Genomic DNA, 20,298 nt, shown 5'->3' with positions numbered 1-20,298 from the left:
TCATACACTTCATGTCTTTGTCTGTAACACAGTCCATATTTCCTTTGTAAAGTCAATATTTCATTTCTAGTTTTAAAACTATTTCAAAACTATTCCTATTCCATTCTGTAAATAGATTTTAAATCTTTCATTTAATTTTAGTGCTACTTTATTACATTGTTATTATCATTATTATTATTGGTATTATTATTATTATTACCTTAGTCTTGTTCTATTTTTATTCTTCTATGTTGCGTTTTTGTGGGAGGAAAAACAACAAGACACATTCTTTGTATATAATTTTTTTTCTTAAACTCAACAGCTCTTTTCACTTAGAATACATTTTTACTGTTTACTATATTTTATTGTTGTTGTTGTTGTCAGTTGTGTTTTCTCTTACCTTCTATTTTTTTGAGTGTAATGCACCACAACACAAATTCCTTGTATGTGCAAACCTACTCGGCAATAAACCTGTTTCGGATTCTCATTAGTGTTTGTTGTGCAAATTTTTTTTTTAAAATGATTTGTTTTACACACAAGCAACAAAACTTCACTGTCAAAAATGTGTCCATCTTGTACTTTACATGTTATTGTCTGAATAAATCTTGCTAAACTGAATTTTGATAGCCTTACTAGCATCTGAGCACTCTGAATCAGATTCATGTACATTTTTACAGCAGCATTTTGACTTGTTATAGCAGAGAAAGCAAAGGTGACATTAATTATGGCAACGATGGAACAATTACTGCAATGCAGCAATTCATCATGTTATTGGTCACAAATGTCTGCTGTGAAAAAGGTCTTTTAAACTTTTCTAACTGCAATGCAGCCACAATCAATGATATGACATATCTATTCTTTGTGACAGTTGTGTATGATTATGTGTGTATGTGCATGTATACTGTAGACAGCAAAGTACTTACTGTGATAATATATCAGGACTGCTGCGAGGTCTTGATTAGAGTACAAAGAGAGACAGAAATGGCAAATTTTGGAACAAATCTCAGAATTTTATTCCACTTACTGCACTTCAGGTGTCTGCATTTGGAATCACATCTATCACAACAAAAATGCCCCATGGTACAAATAAATACATTTTCAGTGAACAGAGAAACGTGGAATGTTTTTATAACTGGACTTTTGTGTTTATCTGTAGAATTCATATTTGTATATAGTAATATTTACTTCTTCAAAGTAACTTACAAACAATACCACCAAATGAAGATTTTTTTGTCAAATAAAGTGCATTTATACTACTCTCTCTTGTCAATCACAAAAACAAAACAAAAAAAAGAAACTCTCAAACATGTAACACTTGTATAGACACGATTGATTGGGAAAAGGCCTGAAAGTGGGCATAATAGCTGTAGAAGATTACATTACAGTTAGTTTTCTTAACCAGGTGATTAGAGCCGACCCGATGACTCGTTTTTTACATCAAGATATAAAAGAACTCCTTCCTATCAGTAGAATATATAAGACAGTATATTTAAAAATGTTAATCTCTATTCCAGAGGATAACAGTCACGTGGAGAACACAACGACAGAAAAGGAATAAATTCATGTTTCAAGTGTTCATTTGATACTGCAAATATTTTGTCATTAGAAACATAAATGCATATTTAGTAACCCTATGGCTAATAACATCCATTCTGCAGTATATCTGTGGTCTTGGCTTCATTACAGAATATCACTCCAACAGATTATTAATGAACACATGGGATCATGTTCAAAGTGGACATTTTAAACCACTGGAGGGCAGTAGAGTACCATGCCGAATAAAAAAAAAAACAACCCATTGATGAATGTTCTGCTTGAGACGTTCATGTTCCTCACGCCGTTTTCTACTAGAGGGTGTAAAATCATGAAATACATCGTGACACATTGATGTGTTAGAATGGATTACTAACTGAATCCTTCTCAAACATTTTAATCCATTAAAATCAACTTATGTTGCATTAAAGATGTATTAAGATGCATATTTTTATATATTATTGACGGTAAAGCTGCAACGATTAATCGATCGACAGAAAATTAATCTGCTGCTGTTTTGATGACTGAATAATCGTTTCAGTCATTTTTCAAGCAAAAATTCCCAAAATTTTCTGCTTCCAGCTTCTCATATATGACGATGTTGCTGTTTTTCTTCGTCATATATGACAGTGAATTGAATATCTTCAGGTTCTGGACATCAACATGGCCTCTAAGAAATTATCAATGCAATTTTTTCACTATTTTTTAACATTTCATAGACTAAACAGTTAATCAATAATGAAGTAATCATTAGCTGCAGTGCTAATTGACGGGTTATGTGAAAAGGTTGTATACTGCAAAGATTTATTCTTGCACTTTGATCTGCACCCAGCTGACGTGAAACAACGTGCAACGGCTCCCAGCACAACTGTACACTAACTACTCAGCTCAGAAAGAGCAAATGTTGGTGACTGAACTTGAACAAGTTGAAACTGTCCTGCAGACTGAACCACATGTTAGTCTTTGAAAGTGACATTTAACGATGCATCAAAGCTGGATTAAACTGTTTAACCCGTGCTTTCTACCGAAGTCCATAAATGAACTAGTAGTGGTACAGTGAGAGCACAGCTGTACATGATGTGCAGAAGATTATGTACACTGGATAGTTACTAAGAATGAAGTATATGGAGATGTAGAAGATTAGTGGGAGAAGGAAACAAGTTGATTCTGTTCCCTGAAAAATTTCACCTTTTCAGCACAATTCAAACACCTTAATCAGTATGTTACACAGCATTTTATATTTGAATCTTGCCTACCTAACAACACAACTCATTCTGATTATAGATGACCTTGTTTTAACAATAACAGGTTCATTGTGATATACCATGCCCATATCCACTAACCATATACCTTTGTTTGCTATTGAGCCCTTGTACGAATACATTTCTTTATGCTACATCCATGACTGCCTGCTTTCCCCGTTTTGGCTCAAGTCAACATGTGCTTTTATTTCTTCTGCCTTTACCTACTACTGTATATCCACAGAAGTAATCCTAATTGTGTCAGTGAGATTTGTTAATGAAGTAGGAGAGAGTAAATGTTACCGACTGCTGTTTATTTCCAGTTTGGTTGATGTCATGACCCTTGCTGAGTCAACCGTGTTGAGTGTAATTATCCCTTGAAAAGACACATACATACTTCTTAACTCACTCACTCTCACGACACACTCCCCAATTCACGGAACCACAGGGGTATGGATTTAAATGCATGAATATCAGCTGCTGACACTGCTGCCTCTTGTGGCAATGTGTGAGTAGGTGTGTGTATTTGTGCGTGTGTGTGTGTGTGTGTGTGTGTGTAAGCAGCAGTCAGAAGCAGAGGGGGAAAAGGGCTGTGGTAGCCCTCCTGCGAAGGGGAGATAAGCGCTGAGCCTGAGCTCTGTCAACCCTGCTTTCGTCTGCAGCAGGACGCAGCCTTCAAGAACCACCAGAAATAGACCCATGGTGGCTTCACACACACACACACACACACACACACACACACACCCATCCCCTCTGACAGCGGGGGCTGGACAGTGCTTGATATGACATCCGCTGACAGAGTGCCTGGTCCGGCTTTGTCGGACCAAGCACATCATCTGAGAGAAAGTAAACTGCTGGATGGAGAATAAATGAGCTTAATCATCTTAATGCTTGCTTACTCACTGTAGCCAAACTGATCCTGTGTGTCATTTGTGTTGTTTGATGCAAACATTACGGTTCAACTGTGCCTCAGTTTATCTCCCGTTTCATTGTCTTGTCTGAGTAAAAGAAGAAAGGGCTGGTTGAAAGACAAAATAGAGCGACTGGATTTGGTATTCACAGTATTCAGCATGTTTTGATCGGTAAAGCACTTTTTGACCTTCTTGTACTATTATACATGTACAGTACATACCATATGACATGCATCCACAGAGACCCACACACATATACATCTGATAAAGTGTTCCACATTACATTAAGAGCCTTCTTATTAAATAATTCATAATAGAAAATCAACAGTTAATGCACCTTTACAGTAGATTTTTTTTTTACTCCTGGTTTTAAGTTAGAATCAGTCAATGATTGGAATCAATAAATAACATTTTATATACTCTGAAACTGGAATGTACATTGTTTTTAAGTGCTTGACTTCTGTTGCATTGTTCGTCCAAAAGAAAAAAAAAAAAACAGGCATATTTTTTTGAAGCTAAATCCCTTTCAGGGGCTGCATGGGGTCACATTTTCGGTGGGCTGCTACCTGTTGCAGCTTTGTCGAATGGTGAACTTGCCGGACTTTGGGTCACCACTGCAGCCCCGGCAACCACTCGACCTCCAGCGGGAGTGTCAGACCTTCCCGCTGCGCCTCCCTGCTTCTCCTCTGCTGCCTTAGTCTGCTGATCTTTGCTCTTGGCGCCCTCCAGCGAGCCAAGCTTGATTGGCCCGAGGACGCTTTTGGCAACGGTGGTCAGCTGGCTGACGAAGCTCGTCTTGTCTCCCGGGGAGACGGGGCGCGACTTACAGAGGGAGGGTCCGCAGAGGGAGGGGGTGACAGCGGTAGGGGAGGGAGAGGGAGAAGGCGAATGCTCCTCCACCACCTCCAGGCGACATTTGTCCTCCCAGTCGAGGGTTCCCCGGTAGCAGTTGACAGGCCCGAGTCCCTGCCTTACCTTGCCCAGAGAGAGTGGCTGCCCATGCGGGGGGACGACGGGAGCGAGAACCCGAGCTGGGAGTTTGGGGCTTCTGGAGCCGAAGTCTGGAGTCCTCGATTCACTGCTCTCAGCTCCAGCCTTTCTCAAGCTGTCCCCCATACCTGATGGTTTAAAGGTTTTGCTCATGCTCAGAGGACTTCCTGTCATGGTTGCGGTCATGCCGATGCATTTATCTGAAGTAGGAGCAGAGGTCTCGGTGAAGACAGCACAGGATAAACCAGACCTACTGGGACCACTCTTGCTGTCTCCGTCCTGCTTTGGTTCCGTTCTGCCTGCTAGCAGCTGCTCCTGGGGACTTTTACTACTTGATAACACACTTTTGGCAGCCTTGGAGTCTAGCTGTTTTGTAGTTAAGTCTGCTTGACCCTGGAGGATCTTCTCAGGCTCCTTCTGACCACAGAGACTTCCTGTTGTTTTGGTAGGAGTGCTAGGAGTTGTAGCTTTAGCGGTTTCTGCAGCTACTCTGGAGCTGTGGCCACCCTGTGAGCTAAAGGGCAGCTCACCTGTATGAGGTTTTCTTGTTAAGGATGACTGAGATACTGTTGCTCCAACTCGACTCAGTCTCTCCAGGACTGTCCCGGTCTCAGCCTCCCTCTCTTTCTCCCTCTCCCGTCCTCTCTCCCTCTCTTCCCTCTCCCTCCCGGCTAGCAGTGTTTCCCTGCTAAGCGGCGACTCCTGTCTCCCCAGTCTCCTCACAGGCTTCAGCACTCCGGTCTCCGGGGTTATGGAGGATGGCAGGGGTGCGGGATTAGGAGGCAGATTTTCCCCTTCTGTCTCCAGCAGGCTCTGGAGGCCAAGCTCACAGAGGAAGGCATCCTTACGGTACTCGGAGTGCTGCACCTCCAGGCTGTGCTTCCTCAGCGGACCCCCCAGCCCTCCCGTTGAACTGGACTGGGTCAAAGGCGAGCCCAGCTTCTCTGCTGACTGAACCCGCTTCAGGAGAGGCGAGCGAGGGGGCTCGGCACTCTTGGGTCTGGGACGGACCACCGGCGGCGAGGAGTGAAGCTTGGCAGGGAAGGACTGGGTGGTGTTGGAGCTTCCTACTGTGTGGCCTGGCAAGGGGGGAGGCGAAGACTGGGTGGGGGAAGGTGTGTGGGCGAGCGGGGATAGGGGGATGTTGCCGGCAGACTTGCAACGCGCAGAGCGATACTGGCGGTGGAGTTTAGGGGAGAGGCCGTGCAGGGAGCTGGGCCTCATGTGCTGGGAGGGAGCAGGCGAGTTTGGAGTGCTGGAGGCTGGAGAGCTGCTCTGGGATGAAGCGCCTAAAGAGACACAGAGAGAAGACAGAAGTAAGAGAACAACTCAGATATATGAAATGTAAAAGAAAAAGGTAAAAAAATGGACAGTTTTTTATTAAAATTAAATATTTCCATCAATTTAACTTCACACTGTAACATTGTCGGAATAATGATGAACAAAGATAAGGTCTTTTTTGTTCCATGCTTTCTAATCTCTTGTCAAAACCTGGCGCCTACGTTACCCACAATGCAACTCGACTTGATTCGCTTGACTGCACAGATTCCAGTGTGTTATGCTAGTAGCAGCTAACGTAGCCTGGAGCCACTACTCTGAACTTCTGCCCCAACAATCATCATCACTCAGCTCACTCTGGAGCCACAGAAGGATTCATACAACCAACACCTGGAAACACACTCTGATGTGTAAAAATGGTGGAGCTTCCTTTGAACTTTTCTAATATGTAAAGAACATAATGTGACACGAGACATTTCTTACTGTAAAACATTGAAGAAGTATCAGATAAAACCTGCGCAAATAAATGTAGTAAAAAAAAGTACAAATGAAATACAACAGAAATGGAGTAGCACATTTTCACAATAAGAATATGAATATTTATTTCTTGTAAAGATTGTAATCTTATCTTTCTTTATATAAGTAAAAAAAAACATCAAACTTCATAGAAGGTGGTAATTATTAGTCCTTGATGAAAGATTCCTTCATCATTCTGACCAGCTGGCTGCTTTATGCAAACACTCGTCAATACTTTTGTTTAAATCGCTTCAAAAAGGAAAAACAAAAGAACAATCCCACATTAAATAAAGGAAACTATTAGCTTCATGTTTACACTTACAACACATTATCATCCATGAGTCAACATTTTATGTTTAGCTGATGTATAGTAATACCTCTTTATCATTTTATAGTGTGCATCTCTAACTGCTGACCTGGCATCAGCCCAGTAAAGTCACTTTTAGCTTTAAGGGCTTTCCAGGAAATACATTTGATCTGTTCATTATAAAACTTTGCAGCTTTGAAATCTTTCTCATGTGAACTGATCTTAGAGAATTTCTATTTGAATGCTTTTGTGTGTGAGTGTCGTTCCAGTGTCCTACCCAGGTATGAGGGCTCAGGGGTGGAGCGGTAGCCCTGAGTGGGGGAGCGAGCTGAGAGGCTGTGAGTCGGGGAGCCAGGAAGACTCTCACTGGAGGACAGAGAGCGATTCAAAGAGGACAGGCTGCGGCTGGTGTGGAGGAGATTGGACTGCTTTGTGATCTTGCGGAACAATGAGCTTCGTTTCTTACTGCAGGATGGACAGAAGAGGAGAAGAGGCACAATATACATTAATCTATTTAAAACACTCGACTTTAAAGGGCAATACCAAGGGTTTTATCCACAAATCATATATACTTTAAACTGATGCTGACCATTCTCCAAAGCCATTAATCACCAGTTGTGTCATTGTGAGAATCAACTGAGACACGATAATCCTTCCCAATTAACTTTCTTTAAGTTTTAAATATTGGGACATTTCAGGCTCGACTGTGAGTGTGAAACTGCATTCATGCTGCTACGCTGTAAGAAAATCTAATCCAGGAAACAAACAAGGAGACAACATGAATGTTAGTTTTCTAAAAGGCTGCTCTGATCCAGACGAGAATTACAGCACAGGAAGTTTAGTCTTTAAAGTCTGTAGTACAGTGAAAGGAATGGAAACCAATGGCTGCATGAAATAAAATGTTATTATTACTATATAATAATTATTACTATATAATTATGCTTTATAGAACTTTTTCACAGCAGACATTTTGACATGTCAAAACAGGAAAAGCACATGTAAATAACATTAACGATGGCTGAATTCCATTTAGTTTTTCCACCATCATGACCAGTTAACTGGAACAGAAAGTTAATGTCATCAGGTCTACCTGTGTATTTCCTGTTATGACAAGTGAAAATATCTGCTGTGAAAAAGGTTTATTATACTTTTATTTATTATTAGAATTATAATATACTCTGTAACTTAATGGGATGAAACATGCAGCACCACCGTCCCTTGAATTGGGTTTCCCACTACATATAAAGACAGTTTGTAAAAAATACAATCAGATGTATATATTTTTGTATATGATTTATTTATATTAGCATATTGCACTATATGCAAGAAAAAAAGACAAACTCCTTTACTCAGTCTGTTGATGAGCCATGAGACCAGCTACTAGCTCCTACCTGTCCTGGCCGTCCTTCCCCATGGTCCTCTTGTTGCGTCGAGCCATCTTGGACTTATAACTGGCTTTGCGGGCAGGACCCACTTTGATGGAGGTGTTCTCAAAAGGTGTGGTTGTCACTGTCACCTTGTTACCGCTCTGCACAGATTAATAACATTAAATAGTTTCAACACTGATGCTTTAAACTCTCTACAGTATCTACCAAACACTGACCTGCTAACATGTTGCCTACTACGTTAGCAAAGACTTAATGTTTATAGAGTCATTAAGCAAAAAGTTACATGAGAGCTGCAAACGCTTAATTCAATTACATTAATGGCCTTCGCTTGTGAAGAGACAACTAACTAAGTGGCCGTTCTTTGATGGAAATAGAAAAATGAGATGAAAGCTTTATCAAATCCACAGTACAGCTGATTCCTACCTTGAGGATGAGCTCCACCACCTCGGTGTGGACCAGACCGTGCACAGGCTCCCCGTTGACATGAGTGATGAGGTCACCGGCACACAGACCAGATTCCTGTGCAGGTCCGCCTTCCTCCACATGCTGCCAACACACACAGAACAGTTTGACATTCACAGTCCAGCATTAAATGTTTCCTTTATTTTGGCAATGAATAATACTAATAATGTTCAATAATTACTATAAAACAGCTGTCAAATGAGGCTAAATACACAGCAGAGTATTCAGTTATTCAACTGATTCAATTTGTCTTCTAAAATTGAGATCATGACTCTTCAACATTATTAGATATTATAAAATCTCTACATGTGCTGCTTGTCAACCATCTATCCTTCCTTATAATATCCCTCATCCTTCCCTGCTCTCCAATTACAATTACAATACAATTTAGACACTTTTTTTAGTTCACTGATCTATTTTTAATATTAGATTCACCCACTCTGACTTTAAAATGTTCACTTATGAGCCAAAGCACAAGCCAAACATCTGCAAACAGTCAGAACATACTGTAAGTACGATTAAGTCTGCAACTATCAGTGATTTAGGAGTTTCTTACCCAAACAATATGATGCACACTGTAGATGTCACTGTCTCCGATGTAGACCCTGATGGCCCTGAGGGTGAAGCCGTACTTCTTTCCAGAGCGATGGATGGTGATGGGGGAGCGCAGCACGCTGACCGCCGGGCAGAAGTCTCTGCTGGGTGAAGAGTCGCGGGATGACGGGTTGGAGGAGAATGAGTGAGGAGACATGGGGCTGGCCAGCGGAGAGAAGCCGCCATGCTGCTCCACTGGAGGAGAGGGAGAGAGTCAGCAGATACTGTAGTAATGTGCCACAAACTAATATTTTTTAAAGGATTTCGTTCTATTCTTTCCTCACCTGATGGTATGATGACAGACAGGGCTGTGGCGGAGGCTGACTTGATGACCTTGTTGCCAGGTCTGGAGTTTCGTTTCTCTCCATCACCAGACAATTGCTGGTGGCGAGCCCTGCGGAGGACCAGGTCATTGGTGGCCCGGGGCCCCAGAGGATCGTACAGAGGAGTCATCACGTCCCGACCGGCTGCTGCAGGACCCGGAGATAATGTGGTGATGGCCGTGGTGACTCCCGCTGTCTCTCCTTGTCTAGGGGACTTGTCTTTGAGGATGTAGAGCCATGAGAAAATTACAGTTATTTAAGTTTAAAATAGCATTTACAGGTGAAAATGGCAATGTCAGGAAATGTCCTGCTGCCCACTGACTCAGCAGTGGCGGTCTAATAAGGTATACAGTCTGCTTTATTCTTTATCACTTCCTGTGTCTCCTCCTTCCTCACTATCCTCATAACATAACCTCCGAGACGTTTGACCCTCACACACCTGCTCCGTTGATCTCTTTCAAACTGTTCCTCTGCTCCAGAAGACTTGGTGAGGTAACGTGTCCCCCATCCAGTGAGGTTCCACGGACCTTGATGGGGGCCTGGCGGGACAGGAAGTCAGGCTCACCCTCCAGGGGCGAGGCAAAACGATGCGTGTCCATCAGGGCGGAGAAGCGTCGCCGAGCACCAAGAGGAGGGCTTGCATCTCCCTCCATGTAGAGAGACTCTGAACAAGACAGCCGCTTCCTGCCAGGAACACACACAGTAAGAATACATGCAGTAATAGAGTCAGATGAGGTGATAAAATGATCTTTTTCTTCAGTTATTTCTTTAATTAAATCTGTAATGAGTTGTAGTCGAAAAAGGAATCATAGCTGGAGAGATGATACAGATAATTCCTACTTGTTATTGAAAAGGGAAAATCCAATCTGTGAGGTAATACATGATGAGCCATCTTCACATAATCCAATTTTTCAATCCATTATGAATGCAGAGTGTATGAATGGATGATTTTATTTATGAATGTGGAGGGATTAATATCCTGACAGATGCTTCCTGATGACTGAGGTGAAATAGAGTTATGGGGGGTAATGGCAATCTTTTTTCTGTTGTACACTCTGTCTCCATCAGCCATGTGTGTTACTGGGATGTGGCCCCAGCAGGTTGGAGTCTCTCTGAGCTGCTGTGTGACAGACGTAGCAACAGAACAGATTTATGTTTCATGAATCGAGATCCCAGGATGAGTGTAAATATTTCATTTAGGTGGGCTAAAAACTGAAACCCTGAGGTACTGTCATGTGAGGTCTCCTGCATGAATAACCACCATCAGAGTCACACAGATGCTGTTGTATCTGCTAATTAAGTATAAGGGAACAACTTCACATGTGAGTGTACACGTAGCACTGAAACAACTTTATTCAATAATCCTAAATCTACCAATAATTATCCCTTTCTGTAACTTAAAAGGGGACGTTTCATGCATTTTATCTTCTACTGGCCCTTTATGCAGCCCCTCAGTTCAGCCTCTGTCTGAAACAGGCAGTTTTAGCTCCTGTCTCTGTTCTGATTGGCTCGCTTCCAGAAGCTGCTCCTCAGTCGACTTCCTGTGCTTTGGGAGGCTTCGTAAACAAACAGCAGAAGTACAATTTCATTTCTTCTTTTTCTTGTTCTTAACTCGAAATGGCAACCTCACATATACACCCGTAGACGCTCAAGTCCAAATCTGACCTGAAATATGCGAGTGGACAACGTGAACAACAACCTCAGCAACAAGTGCACCATTGGACGGCCATTTTTGAGCAGGTGAACAATCTGACGTCATCATGAGGAGGAAGCAGAGTAAAGGAGAGGGAGCAGGCTGAACTCCTCACTTTTGACTTGAAGATGCATTTTTCTAGACGTTCACCTCAGTTTTTGGAACTTTGACCATGTTTAACATAGAGATCAAACATCATAACAGTATAAACAGTAACAGAGAATCACAAAAACACGACATGTCCCCTTTAACTGGATTTGAGTGAGACAAACATATTGGGTTTCTGTGAGACTTTCCCAGTTTCCAAACTTTGGAGAGGTGGGATCTGTTGCCTGTTTTCGACTGAGTGAGTGTGAACTCAAGTTCTTTTTATACAACAAGTGTCAAATTTGGTGTCAGAAAGCAGACAGAAAGCGGTTATTCAGGCACGCCGGGATACGTGACAACCAGGCTGTTGAAAGAAAAGAAAAAACACCTTCAGGGAACCACCTCCTGAGCACTTTCAGCCCATGCTTACGCAAATATCCAGAACACCCCACCTCACTGTCAAATACATAACTAAACCACGGCTGGGCCTCTGAACCATCACACATTCAGTACTTCACCACCACTCACATCTCAGGGGATCCGGTCCTCCAGCTCTTGTCCCTCATGCTGAAGCTGCCCAGGCTCTCTCTCTTGGTCACCTTGTCCTCCCGCGGGCCCTTGTGCTCCCGACGGGACACGGAGGAAGTAGCTTTCTGCTCCAGCTGAGAAAGATGTTCCATGCTGCTGTACACCTGCAGGGGGACACCGGCGGATCAAGATCACCTGGTCTGGTATTAGATTTTAACAGCTCAGGAGCTTTCTATCAGTTCTTAACTATCTATTTATTTATATATTTATTGTTATTATATACAGTGTATATTTTGTTCTGTACTACCAGACAGTTGCATCTGTGTTTAAAATATACGATGAAACTCTTCCTCGAGGAGGAGGAAGAGTTTGTGACCACTGGTCCAATAATCTGACTGAACGACTTACATCCTGTCAAGTGAAACATTCTGAATCTGTGTGTTTTTACAATTTTGGCTTCAAAATCAAATTAATATTGGCACAATATATTGGCTACTGGCAGCTTCAATCTAAAAATACCAATATCCAAACTGGCTTTTACAGCCCACGTCGTCTATGACGACTTATCACAAGATTAAATCATATTGATTGGTGCTGGTGTTTAATATTTGGATTTTATCAAACACTGATTGTAAATGCATTTTCTAGGACACCAACTCCAGAAAACAGTGTAATACAAAACTGTATTTTACACATTTATCCTCATGATGTACTACTGGTGTTATCTGGAGTCTGACTTGGACGGGGGTCACATGGGTGGGACCAGTTTCTTTAATGACACACTACTTCCTGTTTGATTCCTCTGTGCAAACCAAAATCCAATTAAGGACCCGAAAAATCACACTTTTCTTAGAAACGTAATGGGAACCAGTGACCATGTTGTGAATCCCTCGGGGGTAGAATTAAGATGTGTGTCTCCTTTCAAGGTGGTTGTTTACGTCTTTATCCTTCATGTCTCTGTTTACAGTCTCATAAAGCAGAATGGCTGAATAAAAAGCACCAAAAACACTGTCAGATCTCTTGTCCTCATATGTCGGTTAACAATGTAAGTGCATAATCTTAAATAAATCTTAAATACTTAAATACAGTATCTTCAGCCTCTTTGTGCATTCACAGGATAATAAACTGACCCCCAGCATCATGTGTGTGGCTTAATGGATGCCAAAACATATAGAAAAAAAGCTTGTGTGTTTCACCATGTGAGCATGGACGTGAGCGAGAAGACATGCACACAGTTAGTCCGTCTAATTATGTGCAGAGTAACAGAGGAGAGCTGAGCAGTGTGGGGGAGGACAACAAGAAGAGCCATGTTAAAGGAAGCTTAAAGAACATTCAGCGGTGCACCATGGTAACAAGTAGCAGCGTTTTTCTTGGGAGGAAAACCAAAAACGATTTGAAGAGCCAGAACTAGAAGAATCAGAATATAAAGTGTCACACAGTAAAATCTCTGGATGATTATTCATGGGACATCTGTTTGTTTTGAAGTGTGATTGTTTGTTGGGAGCCCTTCGGGGGTTTTCTTATCTCACCTGCACAGATGAGTAATTTTTAATCACCTGTTATGCTTTTTATCATCCAATTTCATCTTTGTTTAATGACTCTGATTCTATATTTTAACACTGCAAACTAACTAATCATCACCTGCTGTGAACAAGCATCACTACGTCTTAACAGGAAGTCACAGACAAATACTAACTACAGCAAGAGAAGAAGAAAGAATGACAAGTATTCATGTTCAATTCAGAGAAGTGTCCTTTACAATTACCATCACCATTACAAGCCAAATACACATTGAGCCTGAACATGAACTTTGGAGCATAAAATATAGTTTACTGATGTCAATCTTTGAGACGTACTTTTGTGTTTTATGTTGTTTGTCTGTACTTGTGTTTATGTTGCTGCCAGAACACTCTTGAAAAAGACATTTTTAATCTCAATGAGGTTTTCCTGGTTAAATAAAATGTGATGTTACCTGCAAATAATCACTAACATCTTATCCCTTGGATTATATAAGGCTGCATCTAAGGAATACTGTATTTACATAATCAATTCATCTGCTGATTATGTTCTTGAATTATTAATTAATTGTTTGGTCTATAAAATGTCAGAGGTCGTATAAAATAGTGAACAATGCCCGTTACAAGCTCCCAAAGTCCAAAAAGACTTAATCATCGTCTTGTTTTGTCTGACAGGAACCACAACATTGATTTTACAGTATATGAATAAGAGAAAAGCAGCAAATCCTCATATTGAAGCTGCTAAAACCAGCAATGTTTTGCTTAGTTAATATTCAATTAATTGAATATCAAAATAGCTGCTGATTTATTTTCTATGATTGACTAATCGATTAGTCAACTAATCATTGCAGCTCTACATTGATAATTCAAACAATATCCATATGTGTGTTTGCATGTGTGTTCAGCAGAGCTCTTTGTTCACCTGCGTCGCTCCGCTAAGGCCTCTCCACAGCCCTCAAACATAACTTCAAATAATCTCAGATATAATTGAAATCGGCCCCTTAATGAGGTGCTTTTGATTTACTGAAGAGCTCCTTCACGACGAGGACGGACTGGGTGAAAGACAGAGGGAAGGCAGATGGAAAGACAGAGCCAGAGAGAGAGAGAGAGAGAGAGAGAGAGAGAAATACCATGAGGTGAGAAAATCCCACGCGAGAGGGAAAGTGTGACAGAAGGAACACACTGAGGAAGAGAGAGACACAGATCAGGAGAGCTGGCATGAAAGATGAAAATGAAAAATCGTTGAGGTTATGAAACGCACATCTGCAGACAGGTAGAGACGCTGATATTAAAGATATACAGGCAGACGAGAGGGATAAGAAGGAGTGGTGTAACAGTTACAACAAGCAGTTCGACTTTCTGCATCTCAGGCATGAGACCTGCGTCCAGCCTCCAGGTGTTGCTCTCTATATGATATGACCTCATTTTATCTCCTCCTTCCTCATCTGATGCTGCGAAAGAATCCAAAGTGCCGAGCGAGTGTCTGTGTAACAAACTATAACAGGCTGACAGGTTGACAGAGTGAGATGGAGAACAAGAAAGAAAAAAAAAAAAGAGACGTCAGAGTGAAGTGACAGAGAGAGAAAGAGAGAGAGAAGAAAGAGGAGAGGGCATCAGAGAGACAAAGTCAGACCTTGCTGAATCGAGGAGAACAGGAGGAGAACTGTCTGATCTCCACCGGCTCATCGTCATTGGTGTCATCCTCATCGTACGTATTGATGTGGTGATAACGATCCGAGCGAGCTGGCAGAGGAGGGAGTGAGAGAGTGAGAGAGAGAGAGAGAGAGAGAGAGAGAGAGAGGGGAGGGGGGGATAAAATATATGAGCTGTCAGTATAACATAAAACGTGCTTTTCTGACTGTCACAGGATGACTGTGCGCTCGACGAAACCTAATATTGATGTAACTGCTGAGCTTTACAGACACATAAATCCAGACACACATACTATCAAAGTAGCTGGTGTCCTCCTCCGACTCCAGGTGAGGGATGAACTCCGCCTTCTGTCTCAGCAAACTGTTCCAGTCCAGCTCCGTGAAGAACGAGTGCTGTTTCACCTCAAATGCTCCACCTAGTGGCAGGGGTACAAACAACATGACCTGTGAGCCTTCAGCAAAATATGGACACGCAGTATGTTTAAAACAGGTAAAATCAATGTTTTATCATAATAACAATGTATCAGATGACAATAAGTAATGTGAGAGGTGATGAACCTACAGAGACTCTGCACCTCGCCTCTTCTTCACAGAGCTTTACAGCAGAAAAAGTTCTAAAAACCCGCTGTACACTACCTACTGAGCACCAAACGGCAAACTGACACAGTCAGCAACTAGCTGGTGAACATAGTGGAGCATTAAACAGCTGAAGACACAGACACATATTTCCTTCAGGGTTGGTAGAGAACAAAAACAGCTAAAGTAGAGTGAATATTGGACTTAAATTCATCAAATGGCCTGAAACACGTCTCCAAAGTAACTGGAGAACGTTTGCTAACAATTCAAACATATCATCATGAAAGATAATCATATGACAGTGTTGTGATCACAAATTGTTTCTGCTGCCCCCCAGTGGCCACAAAATTACTTACTGCCGGTTTCAAAATAAAGAAAAGCAAATATTGTGTTCGTGGAATGCAGAGTTGATTTTATATATCGTCACATAATTGTCAGTTTTACAACATACATACTTTTTGGAAAAGCTTTCATTAAAGGAATAGTTCATGATTTTGGGAAATATGCGTATTTGCTTTAGAGTTAGACGTGAAGATCGATAACTCTCTTATATTTGTCAGTTAAAAATTAAGCTGCAACCAGGAGATGTTTACCTTTGCACAAACACTGGAAACGGGGGGTAAACAGTCGGACACATACACCATTTAAAACAGTTTTTGTACAGATTACAGAAATAAGAAATACAGTAACAAGTTAATTACTGAGCTTTAGAGGTGCTGGAGGCAGAGAGCCAGGCTAGCTGTTTCACTGTGTCTAGTTTTTGTAATTAGCTAAGCTAAGCTAACCAGCTGCTGGCTAACGATCCTCTCAACTCTTGGTAAAAAACAAGCAAACAAGCAAATTTCCCAAAATGTCTATTAACTATTTTTTTTATTTTTGCTACTTTGCATTTTCAATCTTGCTGAAAAATTGCTAAAGCTGGCAGGTCTGATGATAAGTGATGGTTAGTACCTGTGCCCAACCTCACAAGAGGGTTGGTCTGCAGCAGGGCGGAGATGAGAGCCTGGGCGTCTGCAGGTAAGGCTTCATCACCATCTGGCCAAACTATATCATCTGATAGAGACAATGCAGAGATAGCAAAGGGTCAGAGTGACAAAGAAGAGAAACGCTGTCATTTTGAGGTACTTCTGAAGATGACAGATCATTGGCTGTAAAATTACCCGTAATACCTGCATTTTCACCCAGAGAAAAAAAGAAATACAGTATTAAACATGACCAAAAGTTTCACTATCTAGAGCAGTGTTCGAAATCTTTAGACTTCAAAACTCTGCTTGAATCTTATCACAGCAACACTCAATCTTTTATCAATTTAATCCAAGATTAAGAAACATAAAAACCCTGAAAACTACTTGAATGAAAACATACAGTACAGCTTTTAAAGTTTGCTTTTAATAGCTATAAATGTGTGGTTTGTATTCTGAGAAAGACAGAAGTATTGTATGTTTAAAGCTGTTTTTCTCACCTGTAATGACCTGTCCGAACAGTTCCTCAGGAGTGTCTCCAAAGAAAGGCACACAGCCCACCAGGAACTCGTAGAGGATGATTCCCATGGCCCACCAATCCACCGGCTTGCCGTAACCCTGACGGAGAATCACCTCTGGAGCGATGTACTCAGGAGTACCACACACCTGAGTGACGGAGAGAAGGAGGAAGAGAGAAAGGACAAAGAAAGAAAGAGAGAGGGAACAAAAGGATGGGTTAAAGATGCTTTAGAAACGCCCTAAATAAAAATATTCTTTACAGAGTCACTCTATTCAAATTACAAAAGACCTAGTTTCCTATTTAACTCTGGTGGTATCGAGCCATGCAAGTAGTTTGAGATGCTCAAAGCATTAAAAATGCCATATGTAACAGAAATGCACAATGTACAGATTATATAAAATAACAAGTGGTCTAACCTATAACTAATGACTAAGACGTCTCTTGAAAGAGACATAACTGCTGAGCTTTTCAAATGATAGTCTCAGCAAATATAGCTGAAATTATTTGCATGGTTAAATTGCTTTTGTGGCGGATGGGATTTCCATAAATGATGTGGACAAACTGACTCTTTAATACTAACAGCAGTAAGATGGAAAACATCAATTTAGCTTCTCTGCTCTGTCTGTCTGACATTTTCCACACTGATGACACGTTCAAGGTTTTATTCTCCTGATCGGATTTACATTTCTATATATATCTGATATATGTGCTGCTCAGTAATGATATACTGTTCAGGGACTTTGAAAGCGAATATGAAATGTATGCATTTGTGTCAGTGTGTGTTAATGTGCGAGTGGCTGCACACGCTGTCTTACACAACAGACATCATTATTGACTGAATGGGAAATACTCCCCTAATCAGAATCTGCACTCGAAACACGAAGAGCAAAGCCCCTGGTCTGTCTCATCCACAGATGTGAGTTGATTACTGGCAGACAAACAGATGCCAGAAGGGCTGGAGGACACACGGGCCAATCTGACTGATTATGACTAGTTTAATTCAGAGCACAAACAATAACTGTAATTGCAAAATGGGATTGTGATGGAGATGGCGAGCATTAATGATTCACTAATTCAGACTACACAGGAAGCATTGTGTTGCAATGTCTTTATTTGGAGATTAATGATCCTGCCGGATGACTTGGCAGGTTGGCACGCACGGCTGGAGAAGACTGAAAGACGCTCTGAATGCCAGTCGTGCATCCACCTTACATCCTATCTTAGCATTTCATTGCACACACCTCGTTTATACAGCTGCTAATTAAATGTATCTGTCAGCATTTCTGTTTTTATGTTATGATACATACTGACATTAATGTCTTACTGGCTGAGGAGCTACTCAGAAATCTACCAGACATTCTGGTTCTAGGTTACAGGTACTTTACCTGCTTATCCAGGAACTCCCTGGCATCCTTCTCAATGTGTCCTTCATACAGGTTGGTTGTGAGGCTCATCAGGCCCATCTTCGACAAGCCAAAGTCTGTCAGCTTGATGTGGCCCATGGAGGTGATCAACAGACTATATCAAGAGAGACAACAAGCAATTACACATTTCACACTTAAAAACTTCAAATTCTGGCACATGGCAATCAAATCCTGCTTGTTTCATATTTAATGTCCCATCAATGGCAGCTCGCCTTACAGCTTGAAAAACCTTAAAGTGATAAAGTGTATTTTACTGCCACCAGACAGGAATTTCAACGAAGCGTTACTTCATATTTTGGCCACTTGGGGGCAGCAGAACAAGCTGTAAATGTAACACTAACATACTATCACTTTATAAAGTTGTTTGTTGGTAAAGTAGGCCAACATGTTTAAGTTGAGTTAAATGAGAGTGGTGAAAAACACAGACAACCAAAACAATGAGCTTGACACTAAAAGGCTCTGTAGAGTTGAAGGGAACCGATACTCCACATTACACACAGTCATTTGATCCATTTTTGATAAAAATAAATATATTGATAAGTGCAGCTTTAAACACTCACTTGTCAGGTTTGAGGTCTCTGTGGACGATACCGTAGTTGTGCAGGTACTCCAGGGCGAGAACAGTCTCTGCAAAGTACATCCTCGCCAGCTCTACTGGCAGAGCCCCGATGTTCTTCAACAAGGTGGCGCAGTCACCACCTGAGAACACAGTAACACCTCAAGTCCTTCAATTTATCTCACCAGGATAATCCAAGAGTCAGTGGATTTAGTCATAAATATAAAACAATTCTGCAGGATGGATTGTAAACAAACTTCATTCATACATTCTATCATTTTGTCATCCTGGTTTTCCATATTGTGATTTTGCTGTTTTGGTTTATTCTGTACACATAGATCTGACATCTGTTCTGTCCTGGATGAGGATCCCTCCTCTGCTGCTAATCCTGAGGTTTCTTTCATTTTTTACCCATTAAAGGTTTTTATTCTTATCTGAACTGAGGGTCTAATGACTGAGAGTGTCATACGTTCTATAGATCGTAAAGCCCCTTGAGGCAAACTTGTCATTTATGATATTGGGCTATATAAATAAAATTTACTAGATTTTACATGACTAGGATTACCAAAGTCTGATCCTTGACTGAGGCAGAACAGCATCATTATATATATCTGTAATATATTCAAATGACATGACAGTATATTTAAAGTGTATATGTGTACAGATGAGATATATATGTTTATTTATTTATTTATCTTTTCTGTGATCCACCTTTGCTGCCACATGTATAATGGCAGCGTCATCATACATGAGTTACTTGCTCACAACTACCCTCCTGCCTGAGTGTGTGTGTGTGTGTGTGTGTGTGTGTGTGTGTGTGTGTGTGTGTTTGTGCACCAGCAGCAAACATAAGAACCTCTGCAGCTACCAGGACCACAACACTGTCCTCCGCTGACCTCCAGGAAATTCAGCATAGAAAAGATAAGCAGAGCTGGAGCAGAAGTGTTAATCTACTGACCTTGTTTCAACATGGATCAATCTCATTTGTCCCTCTGAAAATCTCTCTCCATCATTCTACTTTGGCTTCCCTGATACTGTCATATGTTTTGGGAATGAGGGCTAACAAGGGCAGGGCAAACAATACCGCCACTTGTCGGGCATTAAGCTGACACTTTTATCCGGGATGAAATGAATGAAGTGAAAAAGATTCAAGGTCACGATCGCTACAAGCAAAAAGCAGTAAAGACTAGAAAGGTCAAAGACACCAGACTAGTGAAGTGCTAGGTCAGGAAATAGGAGCCAGGGAGGAAAGGCTGGAAAG

General features: G+C 41.3%; 1 protein-coding gene across 4 annotated transcripts in view; it reads right to left on the bottom strand.

The window, feature by feature from the left end:
• Positions 1-968: 968 nt before the first annotated feature.
• Positions 969-20,298, bottom strand: part of mast1a (microtubule associated serine/threonine kinase 1a) — a 77,316-nt gene continuing 57,986 nt past the window's right edge. For all 4 annotated transcript variants that reach the window (XM_067579158.1, XM_067579168.1, XM_067579175.1 and 1 more), the window contains 14 exons: positions 19,042-19,180; positions 18,443-18,575; positions 17,038-17,203; positions 16,527-16,628; positions 15,293-15,415; positions 14,981-15,090; positions 11,831-11,994; positions 9,962-10,206; positions 9,484-9,741; positions 9,162-9,394; positions 8,567-8,689; positions 8,147-8,283; positions 7,033-7,220; positions 969-5,943 (listed from right to left, as the gene is read on the bottom strand). In XM_067579158.1, coding sequence (XP_067435259.1) covers positions 4,208-5,943; positions 7,033-7,220; positions 8,147-8,283; positions 8,567-8,689; positions 9,162-9,394; positions 9,484-9,741; positions 9,962-10,206; positions 11,831-11,994; positions 14,981-15,090; positions 15,293-15,415; positions 16,527-16,628; positions 17,038-17,203; positions 18,443-18,575; positions 19,042-19,180 — 3,857 coding nt within the window. In that variant the 3' untranslated portion in view covers positions 969-4,207. The remainder of the gene's footprint in view (positions 5,944-7,032; positions 7,221-8,146; positions 8,284-8,566; positions 8,690-9,161; positions 9,395-9,483; positions 9,742-9,961; positions 10,207-11,830; positions 11,995-14,980; positions 15,091-15,292; positions 15,416-16,526; positions 16,629-17,037; positions 17,204-18,442; positions 18,576-19,041; positions 19,181-20,298) is intronic.

Source organism: Thunnus thynnus, chromosome 3 (genome assembly GCF_963924715.1).
Source record: "Thunnus thynnus chromosome 3, fThuThy2.1, whole genome shotgun sequence".
In the NCBI taxonomy this organism is placed as follows: domain Eukaryota; kingdom Metazoa; phylum Chordata; class Actinopteri; order Scombriformes; family Scombridae; genus Thunnus; species Thunnus thynnus.
This window is presented reverse-complemented; position numbering and strand designations above follow the sequence as displayed.